This window comes from Carlito syrichta, unplaced genomic scaffold, assembly GCF_000164805.1.
Source record: "Carlito syrichta isolate Samal-C Ts95f unplaced genomic scaffold, Tarsius_syrichta-2.0.1 Scaffold301637, whole genome shotgun sequence".
Taxonomy (NCBI): domain Eukaryota; kingdom Metazoa; phylum Chordata; class Mammalia; order Primates; family Tarsiidae; genus Carlito; species Carlito syrichta.
Genome location: NW_007245733.1, coordinates 23,686 through 48,823, shown reverse-complemented (window position 1 = coordinate 48,823; position 25,138 = coordinate 23,686). Strand labels below are relative to the sequence as shown.

At 35.5% G+C, this 25,138-nt stretch overlaps 1 protein-coding gene across 1 annotated transcript in view; it reads right to left on the bottom strand.

The window, feature by feature from the left end:
• The window catches only part of LOC103257309 (regulating synaptic membrane exocytosis protein 2), a gene marked incomplete at its 3' end in the record, with an annotated part of 156,620 nt that extends 139,544 nt beyond the window's left edge, over window positions 1-17,076 (bottom strand). Inside the window, exon 1 of the mRNA XM_008055033.2 lies at window positions 16,769-17,076. Coding sequence (XP_008053224.2) covers window positions 16,769-17,076 — 308 coding nt within the window. The remainder of the gene's footprint in view (window positions 1-16,768) is intronic.
• Window positions 17,077-25,138: the final 8,062 nt, after the last annotated feature.

Here is a 25,138-nt window from a genome sequence, read left to right as displayed (position 1 = left end):
ACAGGCTTTTGAGTCAGAAAAACCTATATCTCAATGGAAACTCTACCTCTAATTTGGGAATCTGGAGAACTTATTTCAGTATAAAAAGGGGTATCTTAAGCACCATTTTATACATCATTATGGAAATTAAAATCAAATGCCCTAAATTTTTTTCTTGTTTGATATTCAATAAATGTTCATTTCCTTGGAAAGTTAAGAATTTGAACCTTAAGTAAAATATGAGGAGGCATCAAAAGATATAAAATGAATGACTTCATCATATCTGTGCTTTAATCTCATGATTCAGGAAACAAAATAGAATTTGAAGAGAATAAAGCTGAGAAGCAAGAGGCCAGAAAGGAAACAAAGCAAAGTCAATGTCTAAACAAGGGCAGTTGAAATATCCCTATTGAAAAGGAAGGGCTGTACACAAAAGAGACTGCAAGAATGAAATTGATCAAAAATATAAAAACATATAATATAAAAGTCAAGAGAAAGAGGACTAGAAAATGGTACCTAAGCGTCTTTCTTTGGGCAGCAGGATAATTGATGGTACAATCAGCTGGGCTAGAGAATGACAAAGAAGCTGAGGGAGAATATGCACTTGGATTCTGAACAGTTTGATTTTGAAGTATTTGTGGAACAAAAGGTAAGATTATAAAACTTGCATTTGTAAATATTAGTCTGGTACATGGAAATCTCAGTACTTGAGATAAATATTGACAAATAAATATCATCTTTGAATATGGAAGCCAACGATACATGAAAAGTCCTGTTTTTCACAATCTTGAATGCCAACTCAGTCATCTCTGCAACTAGTTCAGGTGGAACAATCACAGAATTATAAATCTTTTGCTTTCAGGATGCACCTTCGCCATCTGGTGGCAAAAATGATAAATACAAGTTTATGCTTAATCATCCAAAAGCTGAACTAATACCATTTGTCATTCTGCTTATCAGTGCCATTGCCACCAATATATTACAAGGAAAATGTTCTTTCATTCCTCAATTCTATCATAATTTCTACTTTTTCTTCTTACTTTTTACTTTGGTTAGTTATACATTCATACTATATAACTGGAAAAAGCATTACTGGTAAAAACATAACCTTGTCACTTTCCCAAAACCTTCCCACTTCATAACTCACTCATTGCACAATCCAATATACACTACAGGAAAGTTATTTAAATATCTATGAATTTAAATGTATCACCTAGAGCTCATTTTGTTAAGTTTTTTGCTTTCAGTAACTAATAGCTCAGATTACATAAGTGATGAAAAATAAAATTTTAAATTAGATACAGTCTTTGGACAGATTGATCGATAGAACAGAAAAGAACATTTATAAATATTCCCTAACATGCAATAATTCAGTATGTGATAAATATGAATATTCCCTAACATGCAATAATTCAGTATGTGATAAATATGACATCTCAAATTACTGGGAAGAAAAGTTGATCTCTTAAATGGTTTGGAACAAAGGGGTAATCCTATGTAAAGAAGTACGATTATCTGACTGGTCGGTGTAGCTGAGAAAAAAAGGTTGGGTATGCACCTAACACCATACTCTGATACACTTCAGATCCATGTTTTACGATGTAAAAGTAAACTCATAAAAGTATCAAAAGAATAGAAATATTTTTACTTTTAGTGAAGAAAAAGACCTTTTAAAAATAACCTCAACAAAAAATTTTATAAGAAATTTCTTCAAAGAAGGCATATAAATGGCCAATGAGCATAAGAAATGATGTTCCACATCATTAGTCATTAGGTAAATACAAATCAAAACCACTTCACAGTCACTGGAATAATTATAATAAAAAATACAAACGAGAATTAAGAACATATGTCCACACAAGAACTTACACACACTTTTATGGTAGCATTATTCATAACAGCCAAAAAGTAGAAGCAACTCAAATGCCCATCAACTATGAATGAATAAATGAAATGTGGTATATACATACAACGAAATATCATTTTGACATAAAAAGAAATTTCTGATTCATGCTACATAATGGATGGACTTTGAAAACATTATGTTAAGTGAAAGAGTCAGGAACAAAAAGACTACATATTGTATGATACCATTTTTATGAACTGTCCAAAATAGGCAAATCTACACACATATAAAGTAGGTTTGTGTTTGCCAGTAGGCTGAGGGATAAGGAGAATGGCAGTGACTGCAAATGGGCAGAGTTTCTTTTGGGGATCATGGAAATGTTCTGGAATAGGATAGTGGTAATGGTTGCACAGAATCAAAAATATACTAAAAGACCACTGAGTAGGATATTTTTGAAGGGTTCATTTTATGGCATGTGAATTATAACTTCACTTAAAAAGAAAAAAAAAGAGTAAATCAAGAGCCGTAAAAGAAAAAATGCATTCCACCATGACATGTTTACATTTATTCATTGAAAGAAGAATAATATAAGCAGTCAAAAGATAAGAAACTGGGGGGAAGTATTTGCAATCTCAGGTAAGCAGAATTCTAAGTTGGTTCTTACAATTCCCAGCACCTGGTATACACACCCTGTGTCATCATCCCTCTGCTTGAATGGATCTGTGAATATGATGTGCTATAACTCCCATGGCTAGGGTGCATTATATGGCAAAGTGAGATGATTTCGTAGACATGATTAAGGTCCCACCTTGGTTGACTTTAAATTAATCAAAAAGGATATTATCCTAGGAGGGCTTGATAAGTGATGTTAGGCCTTTAGAAGGGGGATTAGAGGTCAAAGACAGAAGTCAAAGGCATCCCAAGTAGCATATACATTCTCCTGCTAGCTTTGAAGTAACAAACTGCCATGCAGTGCAGAAGGTGACAGCAGGGAATGGTCAGTAGCCTCTGGGAGCTGAGGACCTGTCATACAACTGCAAGACAATGATTTGTCAACAACCAGTGAGCTTGAACAACCCTGAGCATCAGAGGAGGTTGCATCCCCAGGCAACACCTTGATTTTGGTCTAGTGAAACCTTACACAAAAGACCAAGCTCACTTGTACCTTGATATTGATCCACACAAACTGTGGAATTTTAAAATATATATACTGGAAAAAGATACTAACACAGTTTTTAAAAAGAAAAATGTTCTTAAATATATGCATAAATGCTCAATCTGACAGTCATAATATAAGAAAAATTAAAACTATAAAGCAGTATCATTTTCTCACCTATTAGACTGGTGAACATCAAAAATGTTATAATTTTGTGTTGGTAAAAGAGCTAGAAAGTGGAAACCTAATGACTGGTACATCCTCTAGAAGTGGGCAATGAGGCAAAAGCTACAAAAACTTAAAACTGCCTGCATTCTTTAATCAAGTAATTCTACTTCCAGGAATTATAGTTTATCTTATACATTTGCTGTTAGACCGATGTAAGTATACACACACACATATGTGCATGTGTTTATGTATTACAATAGTGTTTTTAATAGCAAAAAAAATTGGTAATTAAGTGTCTATCACTAGGGTCTAAAAATATGACACATCCTCTAAAAGTTATGATGAAGCAAACTTGCTATGCACTGGTTAGGAATGATTTCCAACACATGCTGTTAAATGAAAAAAGATAACAGAATGCTATGTAGTAGGGTATCACTTGGAAGAAATATATATATATATATATATATATACATTCCTATATTTGCAGGAAAAAATCTATAAAAATACACATGTAAACAAAATAGTAACAGTGTTTGCAGAAAAAAAAATAATAAGAAAGAAACCAAGTGACTAGAGTACGGAGTATATAGAGTAGGGGAGATAATACAGAGAAAAAAATTACACCTTGAAGCATAAGAAAATCATTCCCCAAGAACTCAGACGCTTTAAAACTTACTTCAAAAACAAAAATTCAAAGAGAACATGCAAATAAAAAAACTTGAGTAATTATGGTAACATGATGCTAAATCATTTTTTAAATCAGCAGTGACTTTTTCAAGTACCTATCATAGCCATCTCTATAGCAACACTACTAAGTCATTTTGAACAAAATAACTTAAGACTTGCTGATGAAAAAATAATTTTAATTTAACTTAACTAAAAATATGTATTTTTCATTCCAGTTCCAAAATGACATAGAGCCAAGCTGGTTTCACTCCCTCTACCCATCCACAGAAAACCAAAAACAAATATGTCATCAGCAATATCCCAGAACTCAAAGGATGAACATGAGATGGTTCTCAGGGTCATGGAGAAGTAAAAACAACTCCAAGCAAACTGTAAGAGAATTGATACATTTCCTCCCAATTTTCCCAGTACCAAGTATGTGAAAAACTTCCCCAACTCACAATTTCTATGCTTGGGAAAAATGAAATCAAGGTGGACAACCAGCTTAGCTTTCCCACCATCTTGGGTTCTCTGGCAGGAGATATGTTCCTGTCTTAATCCATGAGAAGCATCAGGAGTACCTGAAGAGACAAATATCCCTGAAGACAGTCAAAGACAAAAAGGAGAAGCGGGACTACTAGTCCCAGTCCTGTAAACTGTGCTTCAACTCAAAAAAAAGGAGACACCAACTGAGAGTGGATGTTCAACAGCACCATGCTGTAGAAGGAATGTTCCACAGGTTCCCTGGGCGTGAATTGCTAGCCAGCCTTCCCACGTTGCCAGGATATCCCCTTTGGGACCACTCCCAATTAGTGCAGGAAGCAAGCCAATCTTTTATCAGAGTCTAGGCAACCTGGTGCCAAAAAGAAGTCAGCAATTTAGCAGGAAAAATAAATAAATAAATAAATTCAACTGGTAAACTACAAAAAATATCTAAGAAAACATGTCCAGTATAAACCAAAACAAGCCAGATAGAGAAGACTGGAATAAATAACTAATATTTTAATGCAAAGACATAGCTGTAAATCCATGAGAAACAACAGCAAACAGGAAACCATGATGTCTCCATATGGGCAAAGCAAGAAATCAATGACTGACCCTAAAAAGTAGGTCATATGTGAGCTCTCTAACCAATAATTCAAAATAGTAGTTTAAGGAAACTCAGTGATCTCCAAGGTAACACAGAAAAGCAATTCAGAAATCTGAAAAAATTAAACAAATAGATTGAAATAATTTTTAAAAACATAAATCTTGGAACTGAGAAATACATTTGCTGAACTGAAAAATTCATTAGAGGCTCTTAACAACAGAATGGATCAAGCAGAGGAAAGAATCAGTGAGCTTGAAGAACTTTTTAAAACTACACAGAAGAGGGGGGAGAAGAATGAGAAGAAGCAAATATCACTTACAACGAATAGAAAATTATTTCAAAACATTAATTCTAAGAATTATTAGTATAACAGAGGATACTGAACAACAACAAGGGGTAGAATGAATATGTGACAAAATAGTGTTGAAACTTTCCAAAACTTGAAAGAGATAGAAATATCCATGTATAAGAAGATCAAAGAACACAAAACAGATTCAACCAAAATAAGCTCTTCTCCAAAGCATATAATCAAATTCTCAGAAGTCAAAGACATAGAGAAAATTCTAAAAACAACTGGAGAAATGGAGCAAATAATGTATAAAAGAGCTCCAAGTCATCTGAAGATCACTTCAATAGATGCCAGAAAAGCATTAGATCAAATCTAACATTTATTTAAGATAAAAACCCTTAACAGAGTATGGAAGGAAAATGCTTCCAAAAAATGAAGGCCATATTTGACAAATCCACAGCTAACATTATACTAAATGGGAAAAAACTGAAAGCCTTTCCTCTAAGATCTGGTACATGACTATTTTTATTCAACATAATTTTGAAAGTCATGAACAGAGCAATCAGACAAGAGAAAGAAAAAAGACAAGTTCAAAACTGTTTTGAGCAGTGGAAAAAGCATCTCAATAGGTGTACTGTATCACACAGAGAGTACTTGGAAGGTGGCTGAAAATTAAATAAGTAAGAATAAATACACACCTTTTTATAAATTCCAGTCTAGGGGGTCCCCTCTAATATATATTAATTTTAAAATAAAAATATGAACTTTCATATGTTACTCCTTTTTTTCCTTCCAACTTATTAAGAAAAGTAACAAACTTTTTTAAAATGTCAAAGTCATGGTAAGTTTTAACACCAGAAAAGAAAGAATAACTCAGAATTATATGCTATGGTGGAGTTCAGAAGTTGTTACTCTTTTATTTGTACCCAGTTTAAGAGGCATGAAACAAAATTCTATTTATATACTTTTTAGAGAGTATGATTTTTTATGGTCCACTGGCAATGCCATTTGTGATAATATAAAATCAAAATGCATACAGTTCATTCTAAAATGCTTTCATATAGGTACCATTATGTGATCAAATGGGGAAACATTTTAACAGCTTTCAAATGGCTGAGTATATATTTATGTTCTGTCTATCTCAATCCTAATTAACATAAATTCTAGTTCAATTATGTTATCTTAGACATTTACCTTATTTTCATAGCTAAGTTGTTTATTGATTACTGAATCTCTTGAAATAGCTTTTATTTAAGTTATCATGTCAATTATCAAGCAAGATGTATGATACATATGCCAATAATATAGCAGTTTTCAATTTGAAGACTACTACAAAACACCTTTAATTCATTTCACAAAGTTCTATTTATGTCATTTTTCATACCATGTAAAACATCTGAACAGTGAACTGTTTTGGAAAGACATAAGAGAATGGATACATTGAAATATAGATTCAAGATACTGAGATAGAGTTCACAGTATTTGAGCCCATAACTCCAGTTGTTTGTAAGGTCTATCCTCTTTCTTTCTCTGAGTTTCTATCAGACACTCCAATCTCCTTATAATTCGTCCCCCTTTTTTCTTAAGCCATTTTATGTATCCATTCATTTAGCCTTTCAACAACTATTCAATAAGCACTATGTGTTAAAAATTTTCATCTGGACTCAAGGCTCAGCCTGTAATCCCAGTACTTTGGGAGACCTAGGAGAGTGGATTGCCTGAGCCCACGGGTTTGAGACCAGCTGGGCAACTTGGCAAGACTTTGTCTCTACAGTAAATCAAAAAAATTAGCTGGGCGTGGTAACATGCACCTGCAGTTTCAGTTACTTGGAATGCTGAAGTGGAAGGATCGCCTGAACCCAGCAGATCGAGGCTGCGGTGGCTATGAGTGTGCCACTGTACTCCAGCATGGACAACAGAGTGAGACTCCAACTCAAAAAAAAATAAAAATAATTTTCAGGATCTTAGGGTTGAAAAGCATTAGCTTCAAAATGCTTTTAAAAACATCAACACAATGGTTGGCAAAATTCTTTTGTTAATGGAACCAATCATTTACTTTTTGATTGCACACACACACGCACATAAACCTTGGAATTGAAATGCACTAAAATGAAAAAGAACAACGAATTAATCTAAAAAGAAAAGTCATACTTCAGAGAGTAATTTATAAAATACACCTTCTGCATCTGTAAGTATCCATTTGTCACATGTCCTCTTCAAATAACTCTACTAACTTTTAAAATAGATGTTGCTTCTTCACTAGACTTTTTTTTCTTCTTACATGCATGTACTCAGTGACTAAGATCCCCTAGTAGATGTCAAAAGTCAATAAAAATTTTGTACAAGTTATACATTCATCAGTAAAATGCATTTTCATTTTTAGCACCTTGCTAATGAAATATTTATTCCAAAATTTAAAAATTACCAGGCCAAGTGCTGTGGCCCATAATCCCAACACTTTGCGAGGCCAAGGTGAGAGGAATGCTTGAGCCCAGGAGTTTGAGACGAGCCTAGGCAACACAGCAAGACCTCATCTCTATAAACAAACAAACACACACACATAAATAGTTGTAAATTTACACTATACAATAAATGATAAAAACACTGTAGTGAAAACATCCATACTACCCTCTATACATTCTACAGCAGGATGATTCAGCCTCTGTTTCCTACACACACTTCACATATACCTAATTTACTCTCCCATCAACCTTGCTTGCTGCATCTCAAATACTAAAGAATGAATCATGACTAAACTGGATGATACACCAAGTGGCAAATGAGGCAGTGATGTCAAACACTTCTACCACCACTATCAGAGAACTTTCTTTTTTTTCCTTCTTTTCACTGTTATTTTATTAATTAACTAATAATTTTTATTTTAAAGATGTGGGGTACAATTCAGGGTCAGATACAAATATTCATTAGGCATGTACCCTTGTCGATGAGGTGTGTCCCTCATCCCCCTTGCAGATTCCCACGACTGCCAGTCCCACCCCTACCCTCCCCTGGCAGTTTCCCACTATTGCCAATCCTTTTCTTATAGTATTTCGATAATTGTTCAAAGTCTGCTTACAAGTGAGAACATGTGATACTCAGATCTTCGTTTCTGTGATAGGTCACTCAGTATAATAGATTCTTAGTCCATTCAGGTTGTTATGAAGTTCATCATTTTGTCCTTCTTTATGGCATGTATATGTATCACATTTTTTTATCCAGTCCTCTTTTGATGGGCAGCATGGTTGGTTCCATGTTTTGGCTATTGTGAACAATGCTGCAATAAACATACATGTGCAGGTATCTTTTTAGAGTGATTTGAGTTCCTCCAGGTATGTTCCCAGTGAGGGGATTTTGGAGTCATATGGAAGGTTAATTTTTAGATCTTTTGGGAATCACCAAACTCTTTTCCACAGAGGTTGTACTAGTTTACACTCCCACCAACAGTGTAGAAGTGTTTCCTTTTCACTGCATCTTCTCCAGCATCTGTTGTTTTTTAAGTTATTGATGATGGCCATCCTGACTGGAGTTGGGTGATATCTCAGTGTGGTTTTAATTTGCATTCCTTTGATGAGTGAGGCTGAGCATTTTTTCATGTATCTGTTGGCTGTTTGTAAGTCTTCTTTTAAGAAGTGTCTATTCATATTTTTTTGCCCATTTTGTAATGGGGTTGTTCGCTTTTTTCTTTTCAGTACGTTTAAGCTCCTTGTAGATCCTAGATGTCAGGACTTTGTCAGCCTTACCATTGGTAAATATTTTTTCCCAGTCTGTGGGCTGTCTCCCTGCTTTCTTGATGGTTTCTTTGGCTTTGCAGAAGCATGGGCATGGGCATTTGGGGTTTTGGTCAGGAATTGGTTTCCAGTTCCAATTTCCATAAGCGTGTCTCCTGCATTTTCTAAGAATCTGGTAGTTTGAGGTTTTAAGTTTAGGTCTTTGATTCACTTACAGTTGATTTTTGTGTATGGTGATAGGTAGGGATCTTGTTTTAATCTTCTGCATGTGGTCGGCCTGTTTTCCCAGCACCATTTACTGAATAGGTTCTCTTCTCCCCAGTGATTGGTGGTGGAAGCTTTGTTGGAGGTGAGTTGGTTGAGGTATTGAGGTTTTGCTTCTTGAATCTCTATCCTGTTCCATTGGTCTAAGTGCCTGCTCTTGTACCAATACCAGGCTTATTTGATTACTGTAGCCTTATAATAAAGTTTAAAGTCTAGGAGTGTGATACCTCCTGCTTTGTTTTTGTTTTGTTTTGTTTTGCTTTGGCTATTCGTGGTTGTTTATGTTTCCATATGAATTCTTATATTGACGTTTCCAGGCCTGAGAAGAACACTGTCGGTAATTTAATGGATATTGTGTTAAATCTGTAGATTGCCTTAGGTAGGATGGACATCTTAACAATGTTGATTCTTCCAATCCATGAGCATGGAAGATTTTTCCACTTGTTTGTGTCATCTTTGATTTCTTTGAGCAGTGTTTTGTAGTTTTCATTGTAAAGGTCTTTGACTTCTCTGGTTAGGAAAATGCCAAGGTATTTCATTTTTTTTTGTGGCAACTGTGAGTGTGATTTTTGCTTTTTATTTGGGTTTCTGTCTGTTTATTGTTGGTGTATGAGAATGTGACTGACTTTTGCACATTTATTTTATACCCTGAGACTTTGTCAAAGTCCTTTATCAGTGCAAGGAGGTTTTTGACAGATTCTCTTGGGTTTTCGAGGTATAGAATCATGTCGTCTGCAAAGAGGGATAACTTGACTTCCTCTTTTCCTATCTGGATACCACTAATCTCCTTCTCTTGTCTGATTGCTCTAGCTACAACTTCCAGAACTATGTTGAAAAAGAGAGGTGAGAGTGGGCATCCTTGTACCAGAGACCTTTCTATCACACTTCATTTCATCAGTTGCATCTTGCATCCTGCCATTCAAAGAGAAATGTTAACTATCTTGTATCTGAAAAGTTGGGGAAAGGATGTGTTATTGCTTGCTATATTTCAGTTGTGAACTCTTCACTGCATATACACATCACATGGATTAAATCATGGCAGGAGCTGTATGTAAATGCAAAGTGGAGACCTTTCAAAGTCACCATAGAATTATTTTAATGCAACTCAATAAAATACTTCATATAAAATTCAGAGCAATGCCAATCTATGTAGAAGGCCAGGACAGCAGGTGTAACCTGGGACTGGGCAAACTGGCACAATTTACAACTCTATTTTTAGGTAATTTTCATGAAGGAAACTTGAGGACAGTTCAAGTTTAATTCAGTTTAAAATGGGAATGAAGTTTTTTAAACATAAATACTGATATTAAAAATATTTAAGTTACTTATTCCAAGAGAAGAGACTAAATTTCATGCAGTCAAAGCAATTATCATACTATGTTAAACAACCTTTTTTAAAAGAGATACTTTGTCTTTCAGTGTTGTGTTATATTCTTCAAAATGAAGAAGTTTCAAGCATTATATATCAAGTCTAATGATGGATTGTTCTGTCAATAAAAAATAAAAATGCTGTAAGAACATCAGTCATGTAAAGACGTTAGTATTACAGCTTTCCTTCATTCATCATATGCACCAAGCATTTATTGAACGTGCATAATTCACTGAAAGTGGTACCAAATATATAGCCATCCTTCTTGTCTTTTGTTTCACCTGATATTCCAAAAAATTATGAGGAGAAATAACTGGTAATAAAGGTTATGAGGTCATTTGCTTCTAAGTTATTGAGATTCTTTTTTCTTCCAAGGTAACTACCAGTTTTTTCAGTTGGCTCTTTATACTTTAACCTCTTTCTTAACCATATTTCAATTCCCTTGCAAGAACTTTTATCTTACTTCTGTCATTTTCATGCTATTTTTTCTCACCACATATCTCAGATGACCATTTTGAATGAGAGTCTGAATTCATATGACCATTCTTAGTAATAGGTTACATAAATCGTCCTTAAACCATATGTAATCCTCACTTAGTAAATTCTAAGTACAACTGGTTTGGTTCTAGGTACATTACTAGCTTTCTATAAATATAAGGATCTCTGAGTCTACTAAAAAAAGTCATTGCTGAGACATTGATTATAAGAGAAATTTCATAATTTTGGATACAATTTCATGATGTTTTAAATATTTAGTACTAGTAAAATTTCAATGCAACCAGTAATTTTAAAATGTAGCAAGCAATTATGTGCATAATTTCCTTTTAATTTTTTTACTAAAATATAATTCACGGGCAGTAAAAAGTACACAAACCTGAATACCTCAATAGCTATTAACAAATACATCAACTAGTAATCCATATCCCTTTAAAGTTATGGAAAACTTCTATCCTCAGAAAGTTCCCTCAAGGAAAGCTTCATTATAATTCTTCCCCATAGATCTGTTTTGCCTTTTCTTGACCTTCCTATAAATGGAATCATATAACATTTACTCTTCTGTGACAGCCTGTGTCCACTCATCACAATGATTTTGAGAAGTATTCATGCTTCTCTGCACATAAACAGTTCCCCTATTTTATTGGTGAATAATACCTTTATTGAAATACACCATAATTTGTTTATTCATTCTCCTGTTGGTGGACATACAGGAAGTTTCCATTTGGGGGATACTATGAATAAATCTGCTTTGAACAGTATTATACAAGTATTATGCAGATATAGAACTTCTTATCTCTTAACTAATTTCCTAGGAGTAGAATTGCTGGGCCACTGGGTGAGTCTATATTTAATTTTATAAGTCACCATCAAACACTTTTTGAATGCTTATACTACTTTACATGCATGTTTTATACTTTCACTTGTAAGGCCCTGGGATCAGTTTCCTCAGAATCCTCACAAGCAGTAAGTGTTGTCACATTCTTTTGTTGTTTTAAATTGCAGCCTTCCCACTGGGTCCCTCAAAGTATCTCACTGGATATTGATTTGCATTTTTCAAATAACTAAAGTCGTAGGACACAACTTGTGTTTATTAGCCATTTGCATATTTTCTTTTGTGAACAGTCTATTCCAAGTTTTTGCACTTCTTAGGGCTACTTTAAATGACTGAATTTTAAGAGTGCTTTATTTTTCTTTTAAAGCAATGTGCATTTTAAGTAATAAATATTTTCTCTTGATATTTTCTGAAATATAACTTGATAATACATTTTTTTAACTGTACAACCATGAATCTATTTGTCTGTCTTGATGTCAGTGTCATACCGTTTTGATTAATGTAAGCTTATAATATATTCAAATCATGCAGTGTTAGTCCTCTAACTCTTCTTTTTAAAAGCTGTTTTAGTTATTTCAAACATTTTAAGTTTTAAAATCTAACTGCACATATAGATCAAATTGAGGAGAAAGGACATCTTAACAATATGAGTCTTAAAATCCATGAACACAGTTTAGTCTTCTGTTTACTCAGACTTTTATTTCTTTCATTAGTGTTGTATTGCTTTCAACATATAGATTCTATGCATATTTTGTTAGACTTACAACTCAGTACTTAATTTTTTGTCGTTAGTGTAAATGTTTTTGTATTTCTAATGCTCTAAAGATTTGTTTTTAAATTTCCATTTCCAAATTGTTGCTTGCTAGTATTTAGAAATAAAAATGGTTATCAAATATTGACCTTATATACTGCAGCCTTGCTAAACTCACTTATTCTGGTAACATTTTTATAGATTCCTTTAATTTTCTGTATAAATAATGTTCTCTGTGAATATAGTATTATTTTTTCTTTTCAATCTAGACATCTTTTATTTTATTTTATGTATGCCTATTGCATAAAGGTAATCCAAGCACTATTATTCCATCTGTACTGAAAGAAGAGGTATTAGCACATATTATAAATATTACTTTTATTTTAAAATTATCAGTGTCACAAAGATACTTGGAAAGTCATAAGTATCAGACAATAAAGAAATGAAGATTACCGCCAGGCTTGGTGGCGCGCCTTTGGGAGGCTGAGGTGAGTGGATTGCCTGAGCCCGCAGGTTCAAGACCCGCCTGGGCAGCGAGACCTCATCTCTACAATAAATCAAAAAATCAGCCGGGCGTGGTAGCACATGCCTGTAATTCCGGCTACTTGGGAGGCTGAGGCGGAAGGATCGCCGGAGCCCAGCAGGTTGAGGCTGCGGTGGCCGGGAGCGGCCACTGCACTCCAGTCTGGGCGACAGAGTGAGACTCCAACTCAAAAAAATAAAAAATAAAAAATAAAAATAAAAGAAATGAAGATTACCAAACTGCTGAATATTCATCATTCTTAACCTGCCTTAAAACTTTACACCTAAGATCTAAGATAACTGCATTATATTTTTACTACACTCAATGCTCTCATTATATCATCACATAAGCAGTAAAATGAAGAACAAATACTACACTGAATTTCAGTAAATATCTGTCGAATAGATAAATTATAACAATGAAATCTCACAATATGAATGAAGATAATTGTGCATTAATTTGACATAAAACTACCAGTTATAAGAGAAAAAAAAATAGTGGAAGAAAATGCCTTCAAATCTATCCCATGGCAGAGGACCTTAAAATGCACAACAAAGAGTTTTAGCACTGAAAGTCTTTTCCAAACCTTGTAGACTGTCTTTTCTATTCCGGAGATGAGAAAACGGAGACAGAGAAAAGATATCTACAAATGATAGCAGTATAGGGAAATGGTAAGAACAGACAGAGCCTAGGCCTTCTGATTTCTAGTTCTCTTTGCTACACAAATTATCCATGATATTTCTTTTTAATTTCTCCAAGTGTTCTAGAAACTGCTATAAACAAATTTTTGCATGAAAGGAGAAAACAACTCTACTAAATTTCACTAAGTTTCAGTTACGAAAATCATGGGGCGTCTAATTGTTAAATAATGTAAAATGTAAGAAAGACCAACAAAATGTTCTTAAACAATTTTACTTCAATTTTTCACTAATTTTATTTTCTTAACCCTAAATAATTGTTTCAAATGTATTCCACAAGTTCTTTAGAAGTAAAAAAAATACTTGAAACTCAACAATATTTTGCATCTAAACTGATTAAAATTTGCAATTGTGTGAACAAGTTAGTTATGTAAATATTCATTTACTCAAAGCTAAGATTGAAGGTCAACTTGGTATTCATTCACTCAATAGACTCGGCCTATCTGTAAAAGACTAGGCTAAGATCTGTGAGAGAAATAACAAGACACGAAACCGGTAAAAACTACTGCAGCATGCAGTTATAAACTAAAGCTACTTGAAAGAAAGAAACATGTAACATACTTTTCTATTTCTCAAATACAGTTCTAGGTCCACAGAGATTTAAGTTTCATTGAACTGAAGCTTCTCTTTTTGAGGCCACTGATTTCTGAATGGTATTGAAGAAGCAAACTACTAATACTTTAAACTAAAATTACATTCTTCATCATTAACTCTATTTCGCTGTTCAATTCAAATACTGCTAGAAAACCCATTCAGATAATAAAAAAGAGAAAGCGCCAGAGAGAAATAAGAATAAAGGGAGAGAAAGTGGGAGATAAGGAACAAGAAAACAGGCTTAATTGAAATACTTCAAATGGTGACAAAAGAAGATGGACAAAGAAAAAAGAAATTTCAACAACACTAAGAGAACTAACTACGCTGTAGGGCAGGAATGGGCAAACTTCTGTAAAAGGTCAGAGTAAATATTAGGGGCTTTAAGGCCCATATGGTGTCTTATTAACTACTCAACTATGGGATTGTAGCTGACAGAGGTCACAGACAATAAGTAACTGAGGCATTTGTGACACTGCCTGAGTGCTGTCTCTGACCACAAGCACATGGTTGGCTGGTGAGTTCAGAGAATTAGCAATTCCCAGGATAAGCCCTGAAACCAATAACAAGGGAGGGTTGATGGATAAATACTACATCTTCCTTGCTCTTTATGTAGAATAACTTTGAAGTTATTTGATCCTGTTTCCCAAAAGTCCCCACAAGATTGAGATTGCCAAAAGAAGTAACCTGCTCTTGAATGCACCTGGTACTGTGTTCTACCTCTTAACAATCATTTCCCACTTTCTTCTACAGGAGATGCTTGGAATTGCCTTCCAAATGAACTACATTCAGCCAAGTGTAATGACTCATACCTGCAATCCCAGCATTTTGGCGGAGGATTTAGGCTGAGGCGGGAGAATTGCTTGAACCCAGGAGTTCGAGACCAGCCTGAGTAACATAGTGAGACCCTGTATCTATTTAAAATAATAATAGTAATAATATTTAAGAAATTAGAAATATCAAAATAAGGCTGGGCACAGTAGCTCACACTTGTAATCCTAGCACTTGGGAAGGCTGAGGCAAGAGGATTGTTTGAACCCAGGAGTTTGAGACCAAACTGGGCAACATAGTAAGATCTCATCTCTACAAAAAAGAAAAGAATTAGCTGGGCATGGTGGTATGTGCCTGTAGTCCTAGCTACTTGGGAGGCTGAGGCAGAAGGATTGCCTGAACCCAGAAGATTAAGGCTGTGGTGAGCTGTGATCGTGCCACTGCACACCGGCTTAGGCAACAGAGTCAAACTCTCTCTCAAAAAATAAAAATTAAAGGTAAACTGCACTCAATTCATTTTCTGCTTGAAATGGATCTCAATCTTAGATGGATCTCTCAATCTTCAAATTTGGAGGGGGTCCTGATATTTTGCCCTGAGGCATGTGAACAGTATTTCAGCCATTAGACCACCGTTGTTTTCTCCAAAGACAGTATTACAAGTATTATATGTTCTGTTTCACTTTTACTACTTAGCAAGAGAACTGGGGCAGCCATCATTTTGTCTTTTGCTCTAGACATAGCAACACATCTGGGTGATGGCTTCAGATACCATTTAAAGTGATTCTAGTTGTCTTACTTATTATAACTAATACCTCTGAACCCACCATGCTGTGAATACAATTTAGATTTGTTTTCATAGAAATGCATGGCTTTGTACTTATCCACACGGAAATGCATCAGCCACTTCTGGGCAATAGAAATAGTATCAACCAGTTATTTTAGAATTTTTAATCCAAACAAAGGAATAAGTATAGAAAAATAACCTTCCCATGAAAATTTTTCATTCTCTTCCTTCCAAGCACAAGAACCTATTATTTTTAAGTCCATAGAACTGAGCCAAAATCGTTACAACAGAGGTGAACCATGGATATATCAAACTCTTGACTGAAACCTGCTGTTTTATCTGCATTTACTTGCTTGGAAAACCATATCACCCTTCAGCTCAGGATAAAACCTTTAGAGACAGCACTAACTCCCCCAATCTCTTAACTCCCACTTCCAATTCGTCTTATCCGTCCAAACTATTGCTCCTGTTCCAGTTTGTCTCTCCTATGACAGTGACCTCCTATCTCAGTTCCTTGTTTTATTTCACAGCTTTATTCTGGGAAGCTACCTGATAACCTAACACTCCTCCAACAAACCTAAGATAGTTCAAAACTATGATAGTTCAAGTCCTGAACATCACATACAGCATGCATATAAAACATATGAGCGTTTACACTACATTTAGGCAACTCGCTGTTGACTAAACATTTCATGTGTTTGTATTTCTGTTTGGAATGAAGATTAAAAATAGTATGTTTACCTAAAGATTAAACAAAATGTTTACCTGTCTGAAGCTACGTCACTGGCAATTTGGTGCTTCACGCCTGACCCATTTTTAATAGAATCCTGTCTTGTGAGCCCATGAGATCGACTTTTCTCCACTGCAGGTACAGATAAGTCACCTGAGGGTCCTTGGAACTGGGCCTGCTCATGTAGTTTTGCTTTCTTCTCCTGAGGTGCCTCCTCATTTCTCAGTCCTCGAAGAGCCTTTTGATCAGGTTGCTGTGGTGTGTTAGATCCACTATTATAAAACCACGCTCCTGATTTAGTGAGGATTTCTTGCTGTTTTCGGCACAGATTACAGACCCACATAACCTGCATACAAAGACATAGGGGGAAAAAAATTAGTGTTCCCAAAGTTAAAAGCAAACAAAAAAAGACACAAAAATTCAAACAAACAAACAATTATATGGCAATCCTTCTGAAGTAAAAATGTAATCCAAATTAACTGCTATCATAAATTAAATAATCTATCCTTTTTTTTAATTTTTTTCAGGATGATTATAATAAAATAGACATTTATTGACAGTAGAAATACCCAACTAGAGTGCCAAATTACTGGTTGTTCATTTATATTCTTTAATTATTTTCATTTAAATTAAAGGCATGGTCTAATATACAGAAAATAAACTTTGAAGCTAGACGGTTGGGTTTAAATACCAATCCGAAATTAGAAACGCTGCAACTTGCAACAAGGCACTGAACCCTTCTTATCTATAAAACTTAGTTTTTGTGTTGATAAATAGAGAAATGAAAATGATAATACTTATTTTCCAGCATTGTTTTGAGAACTGAAGGCTAAAAATAACATATAAATTGTGTAACACACTACCTGGTATATATTAGTTGCAGTAAATTAGTGTTAATGTTAGGTTAATCTTCTTTTTATCAATTTTATTATATGCTTCTTTTATTTATTTATTTATTTTTTTGAGTTGGAGTCTCACTCTGTCACCCAGACTGGAGTGCAGTGGCTGCTCCTGGCCACTGCAGCCTCGACCTGCTAGGCTCTGGAGAGCCTTTCACCTCAGTTTTCCAAGTAGCTGGAACAACAGGCACACGCTGCCATGCCCGGCTAATTTTTTGATTTATTGTAGAGATGAGGTCTCGCCAAGTTGCCCAGGCGGGTCTCGAACCTGTGGGCTCGGGCAATCCACTCACCTCGGCCTCCCAAAGCGCTGGGATTACAGGCTTAGCCACCGAGCCCAGTCTATTATATGCTTCTTTTTTTTTTTTTTTTTTTTTGAGTTGGAGTCTCACTTTGTCGCCCAGACGAGTGCAGTGGCCGCTCCGGCCACCGCAGCCTCGACCTGCTGGGCTCCGGCGATCCTTCCACCTCAGCCTTCCAAGTAGCCGGAATTACAGGCGCACGCTACCACGCCTGGCTAATTTTTTGATTTATTGTAGAAATGAGGTCTCGCCTGCCCAGGCAGGTTTCGAACCCGCGGGCTCAGGCAATCCACTCATCTCAGCCTCCCAAAGGCGCAGGATTACAGGCTGAGCCACGTAGCGTGGCTTTATATGCTTCTTGAGATAGCTTTTATTCATTTCAAGTAGCTCCTAATGGCTATAAGAAAACCAGCAACTTTGTTGATCCTCAGTAAAAACCTACTAAATTAGCCGGGCGTGGTAGCGCACGCCTGTAGTTCCAGCTACTTGGAAGGCTGAGGCGGAAGGATCGCCGGAGCCCAGTAGGTCGAGGCTGCAGTGACCGGGAGCAGCCACTGCACTACAGTCTGGGCAACAGAGTGAGACTCCAACTCAAAAAAAAAAAAAAACACCTACTAATTGCTAATATTTTGTAGTAAGACACTTTATTTTTTTAAGATGGTGAAAAAATATATAACATAAAATTTACTATCTTAACTGTTTTAACACTTCATTGATGGTAAGTATATTCACTTTGTTATGAAACATACCTCCAAAACTTTTCTTGCAAAACTGAAACTCTATATCCATTGTACAGCAACACCTCTTTCCCCCCACTCTAACCCTTGTTAACAACTATTCTGCACTTGATTTTTTAATAGATATATTTTTCAGACTCCAGAAATCTAAGTATATTGTAATTATTATCTGTGTGACTAGAAAACCCCTCCCCCCTTCTAAAAAATATATTTCAATTCATCAGAAAAAAATAAAATCACATTATCATAAAATGTGAGTTCATATTTCAACTGTTTGCTGATATTATGCTAAGATTATGTTTCATTAATTTCCAAAATAATTCGTCTAATACTAATATAAACACAGCTCTCTAGGTTATGTTTATCTTACATTCAGATAAATTACAACAGTATAGACAATCACAATAAAAGATTCAACATGGTGTTCTGACTAATGCAAAAATATTTTTGTAAAACGTCATTTAATTTTTTTGCTTAATTGTCCATTATTCCACTTCATATTGTTTGTACAGGTCTTATTGTACACAACATTGTACTTGATCCTTTCTTATTATTTTGTTCTCTCCTGTAATTGTGTATAAATTTCTTTTTTCCCAACTAAATTTGAAGGCAGGGACTGTAGGTTCTATTAGCACAATATGACTTTATAAATCACAGAATAGTAAGATCTCCTAAATTTTAACCAACTTGAATTTGTTTAAATTCTTCTGGAAGAAATATGATAAAATATTTGTTAATATTATGCCAAGATTTATGTTTCATTCATTTCCAAAATAACTAGTCATGAATAACATCAATATATGTGCCTATTTTTATAAGTTACCAAGAAAGTATTTTCAAAAGGAAAACACCAATATCTCACTCAAACCAAAAAAAAAACAAAAAAACCCCTCTGGGCACGGTGGCTCAAGCCTGTAATCCCAGCACTTTGGGAGACCCAGGTCAGGGGATTGCCTGAGCCTGTCAGTTCTTGACCAGCCCAGGCAACATGGCGAGATCGACCAATAAACCAAAAAATTAGCCAGGCGTGGTAGCGCGTGCCTGTTGTTCTGGCTATTTGGAAGGCTGAGGCGGAAGGATCGCCTGAGTCCAGCAGGTCGACATTGGGGTGGCCTTAATTGTGCCACTGCACTCCAGTCTGGGCGACAGAGTGAGACTCCAATTCAAAAACAAAACAAACAAACAAAAAACCTTCGCAGTTAAAGTTTCTTTCCCTATAATTGATCTGAATAGACATGAATTATAGCTAACCCACCAATAGTCTCAAAACTCAAATTTCAACCAAAATGGTCAGCCTTTTGATGCCATCTTGTGACAAATGTAAGTATTGCAGAGTTGTCTAAAAACTGAAAGGCACACTGTAGAACCACAAAGTATTTGTAGAAATAAATGAAATTTGAATTTCAACATTTCAGTTTTAAATAAATTACTATTCATGCTTCAGTGATAATTTATGCTAGATGATCCCAAAATATGAATTTATCTGGAATAAATCACACACAGAGTACTAAAGAATAGCATCGTTTAGTACCTGGTAATTAACAATGAAATAGAAATAAAGAGTTTGTAGACAGACAATTATCCAATCACTATCATATACAGAAACAGGGCTTTGCTGCTTTGTTATTTGTTGTAAGGTAAGCAGGTTACTTAACCTCTTTTGGGTCTCAACAGAATATCCCTGGGATGGCAGCATCAATATTACCTGGATGCTTACTAGAAATGCAAATTCTCAGGTCCCACCCCAGACCTACTGAACCAGAAACTCTGGGGTGGGGCCCAGCAATTGTAAGTTTTTCCCCAAATTGTCCAGGACATTCTGATATTTGCTAAAGTTTGAAAACCCTTGGTCTTGGGCAGAGATTCCCAGTTCAACATGTTAAATGGATTACAGCTGTGCTCCTCAGACTGGTTCAAGAAGACCAAAGGAGTTCATGAGCAGTCTTGTCAGCTTGTCTTAGTGTGAACTTGCATTGCTTCTGTGTAACCCAAACTGAGAAAAAGGAGTGGAAGCATTATGAGTTCCATTTTCCTCATCTGTTAATACCCAGTGAATATTAACAGAAGATAAATGAACATCAGGTTTAAAGGATGATGTCTGATTCCTATTAAAGACGCTCCATGTGTTAAGGTTAATACTTCTCACACTCCCTGGGCTATCCACATTAGTTGCCCTTTTTCTGATTAGATCATTTGTTCCCTCCTAAACAACTAGCTCCTAGTATCTTCATATTCATATTCTAACACCCAAATTACCTTTCTTTTCTAATTTTACCATCTCTTCCTACTCTTGAATTAATAGTCCATTAATCTTTAAAGCTCAGGAATCTTAAATCTACTCATATCAAGTACTGTCATGTGCTACATAAAAACAGTTCAGTCAACAACAGACTGCATACATAAGGGTGGTCTCCTAAGATTATAATACCATATTTTTACTGTATCTTCTACGTGCTTAGATACATGAACACCACTGTGTTACAACAGCCTACAGTATTCAATACACTAACATGCTGTACAGGTTTGTAGCCTAGGCGTGAAACTGTCTCTATAAACTTTATAAGAAGGGACAGGGAGAAATGAAAATAAACCAAAGCCTCCAGCACATTCAGCATTAATCATTAGGTCAGCTTGCTCTCTGATCTGCATCCTCATAGCTGCTTGTTGTCTACTGTCTCAGAATCACATAAACCCTGTCACAAGATTATGTTTTCCCTTAACTGCTCTATAGATAACTTAGGCATTGTGAAACATTAAGTTTTCCATTTGAGACATTCCATCAGGTCCTATATAGCAGTGAAACTACTGATACCAGCTGGTCTGAAGGACCCCACTGATGCCAGCTGGCCTAAAGGACGCCACAAGGAACTGACTGGCCAAACAATGCAGTTTCCACATCCTACTGATTTTATCCTCCTTATCCCACCAATCAACAACCCCAGTTTTCCAGCCCCTCACTCTCCACAATGCCCCCCAAAAGCCCAGCCCAAAATTCCACAGGGAGATAGATTTTTAGGGTCTCTCCCATTTCCTTGCTCAGCAGCTCTGTAATCATTAAAATCTTTCTCTGCTACAAACCCTGCTGTCTCAGTGTACTGGTCTGTTACTGCACAGTGGTCATACAAACTTTTTGGTTCTGTAACAGAAGGAATAGACCACATCATATAGCCTACATGTGTAGTAAGCTATACCATCTGGATTTGTTTGAATACACTCCATGATGTTCATATGACAAAATCATTGAAAGACACATTTCTCAAAATGTATCTCCGTCTTGAAGTGATACAATCAGTGGTACAGAAGAATTGGCACTTTCACTTGCAGTCCTTTACGCACATAACAACTTAACTTATAAACTAACAGTACTGAACTGCCTCTCACAAACATATATACATATATATGCTGGGAGGCAAGTTTTCATTATTTGTTTATAAAATGATTAATGCCTATAAAAGGTAAATTGTATGTACAGAGAAAAAAATTATCTAATTTGGGAATAAAATTACAGGACTTTTGCTAATAGAACACTTTAATTAAATACCAACTGTTTTGTGATGAATGTATTAAAAATATTTTTAAAATATGTATGCTAAGCTGGGTGCAGTGGCTCATGCCTGTAATCCCAGCACTTTGGGAAGCAGAGGCGAGAGGATTATCTGAGCTCAGGGGTTCAAGACCAGCCTGAGCAACACAGCGAGACCTCGTCTCTACAATAAATCTAAAAATCAGTCAGTTATGGTGGCACATGCCTGTAGTTCCAGCTACTTGGAAGGCTGAGGCGGAAAAATTGAGGCTGTGGTGGCTGTGAGCATGCCACTGCACTCCAGTCTGGTTGACAGAGTAAGAATCCAACTCAAAAAAAAAAAAGTATGCTTATAAGACTCCATGGTTAGAGCCTATTAGGTTTCCTGATCCTCATAATTATTTTAAAAAATAGGCCATGAGACTACAAAGACATACAGGATTCAAAATTTTAAAGTACTATTATTTTCAGTCCTAAATATGCTAATTTTTTAAAGTAACATAGCAATATTAAGAGAGAGAATAATCTCTGATTATTCAAATGTGTCAATTATTACCATATGTTTCATTCCATAAACATCCTTTGTGAAGAAAAAAATAAACTACAAAGAATACAAATATCTTTTGTTTTTTGAGACAGAGTTTTACTCCGTTACCCAAGCTGCACTGCAGCTTCAAACTCCTGGACTCCAGGGATCCTTCTGCTTCAGCCTCTACTGCAGCTGGGACCACAGGTGTGAGTTGCCATGCCCGGCTAATTTTTTTTTTAATAAAGGGTCAATATATTGCCCAGACTGAATTCGAACTCCTGAGCTCAAGTGACTCTCTCACCTTGGCCTCCCAAAATTCTGGGATTATAGGTGTGGCCACTGTGCCCAGCCCAAACATTTTTTAAAACCATAAAAATAATACGTATAACAGCAACACTGAATAATAAAAGGAAGCAAAAAATCAAAGTTATTTTAGGTGCATGTAATAATTTAAAGCTATCTAAAGGTCTGCAAAATTCTTTGATTTTCTTCTAAACAGGGATAAAAAATTACAGAGTAATCCTCTGAAGGGAAAGATAATAGGTTAAAAATGAGTGCTAATTAGACCACAGGCCAAGCTCACATAATCCAGCTAACTTTGCACAGAAAAAGGAATTTACCGGACTCCACTTCTAACCATTGGCAACTGACTTATAAATATGTGCGTTTGTCAGAGAAGAAATAAGGTGAAAGAGTGTAAATTGATCAATGTGACTATCACATGACTAGAAAACCGTGGAGAATTCTAGCTAGCTATTCAACCTATTTATTTTATTTTCCTCTTAGAAAACTACATTTTGCATATATGGGGACGCCACAGGCATACAAGTGGAATGGGTGTGCCACTTTCATGACCTTTTAAAAACTCTCTTATGCTATCTTCATGCTCTTCACTGAAGACCTTGAAGATAAGGAAGCCACAGAAAAAAGGAGGTGGGAACCTGAAGTAGTACTAGAGTGCTCAGCTGATCAACTACAACAGTGTGAACTTCACATAGGTGAAAAATAAACTTCTATTATGTTGCACTTCAAATATTTTTGTGAGCTTATCTTTTATAGTTGATAGCATTACCTTAACTAAATCATGATCTTCTCAAACACTATACTGAATGTATTCGACTAGTACAATCATGGTATGTGAAGAACAATGCATTACTAGAACACAGATATTAAACAGCTTCAGTGTTGTTCACTGACTCGTGAGAACCAATTGTGTGCATTTCTTCCCAATTCCCATTCCATAATGTCATGTGGGTTAACATGAAATCAGTCATAGTGGGTGTATTTAGACAAAGAAAATTGGAAAATGCCATAAGTCAGAGCTTTTTCTAACAAAAAGCTGTTTGTTAGTATTTACGAGCACACACCACTGAGTATAACATGTTCACTACATTCTACTAAAAAAATAATATTACATTCAATATTAGTAAACTTAGATGAAGCAGTAATTTACCATAAAAATTAAATCAGACCATAAAATTCCAATTTATTTAAAGATGGGCAAATAACTATTAAAACAAATTCATTAATTATTTATTCATTCATACAATATTCACTAAATGGCTAGAAGATGCCAGACACTATGCTAAGAGCTAACAAACATAGTACAACAGATATAGATTTTGCCGAGGAGCTTACAGTATATAGGGGAGATAATAAGCAAACAAATAATTGCACAAATGTTGTCTATATTATAATTATGATAAGTGTTACAAAAGTAATGCATTTACACCATAGATCCCTTGATATCTTCTTCTCCTCTGTCCCAGGATGTATTTGGGAAAAAACAAGGATGCAGAGTTATGCAAGAGGCCTGAAAATCCAGAGGGTCAACCACAACATTATCCTAAAGTGTTTCCATCATCAGATTCATGGTGTCTCTGTTTCTCCAAAGGCAGAATTCAAGGACAGTTTGGGTTACTACCCTGCAAGCTCTCCTACAACACTGCCAGTACGGATTCTGAAAATTGACACACTGGCCTATAGCCTAGAGAATTAAGATTTTCAGTTAAGCAATTAAGGGATCACCGTAATTGCTATATAATAGGTTTCTGGATTTCAAAACAAAAATCAGAAATTTGCTTCATCTGCTACCCTGAGTCAAGCATCAAGACTTTCTCAGACTCCTCATAAACTAAAAGCATGGCATTGCTAGCTATAGTCACAACCGTCGTCTACAGCAGGAAAGTCTGATGGGGTCTTCCATAAATCTCTCAGGAGGTATAGCTATACCTCCTACAAGTCTTAGTTGTTACAAACTCTTCTCTGCTGGTTATTGTTGTGGCTTTAAATAATTAGAAATGTAGTTTGTTTATGTTTCTATTTTCAATCTGATTTTCTTCAACAGTATTCTCACAGGGTTTTTATTTAAAGCCATCCACTAAATTTTACTCTGATAAATAGCTACTTTGGATA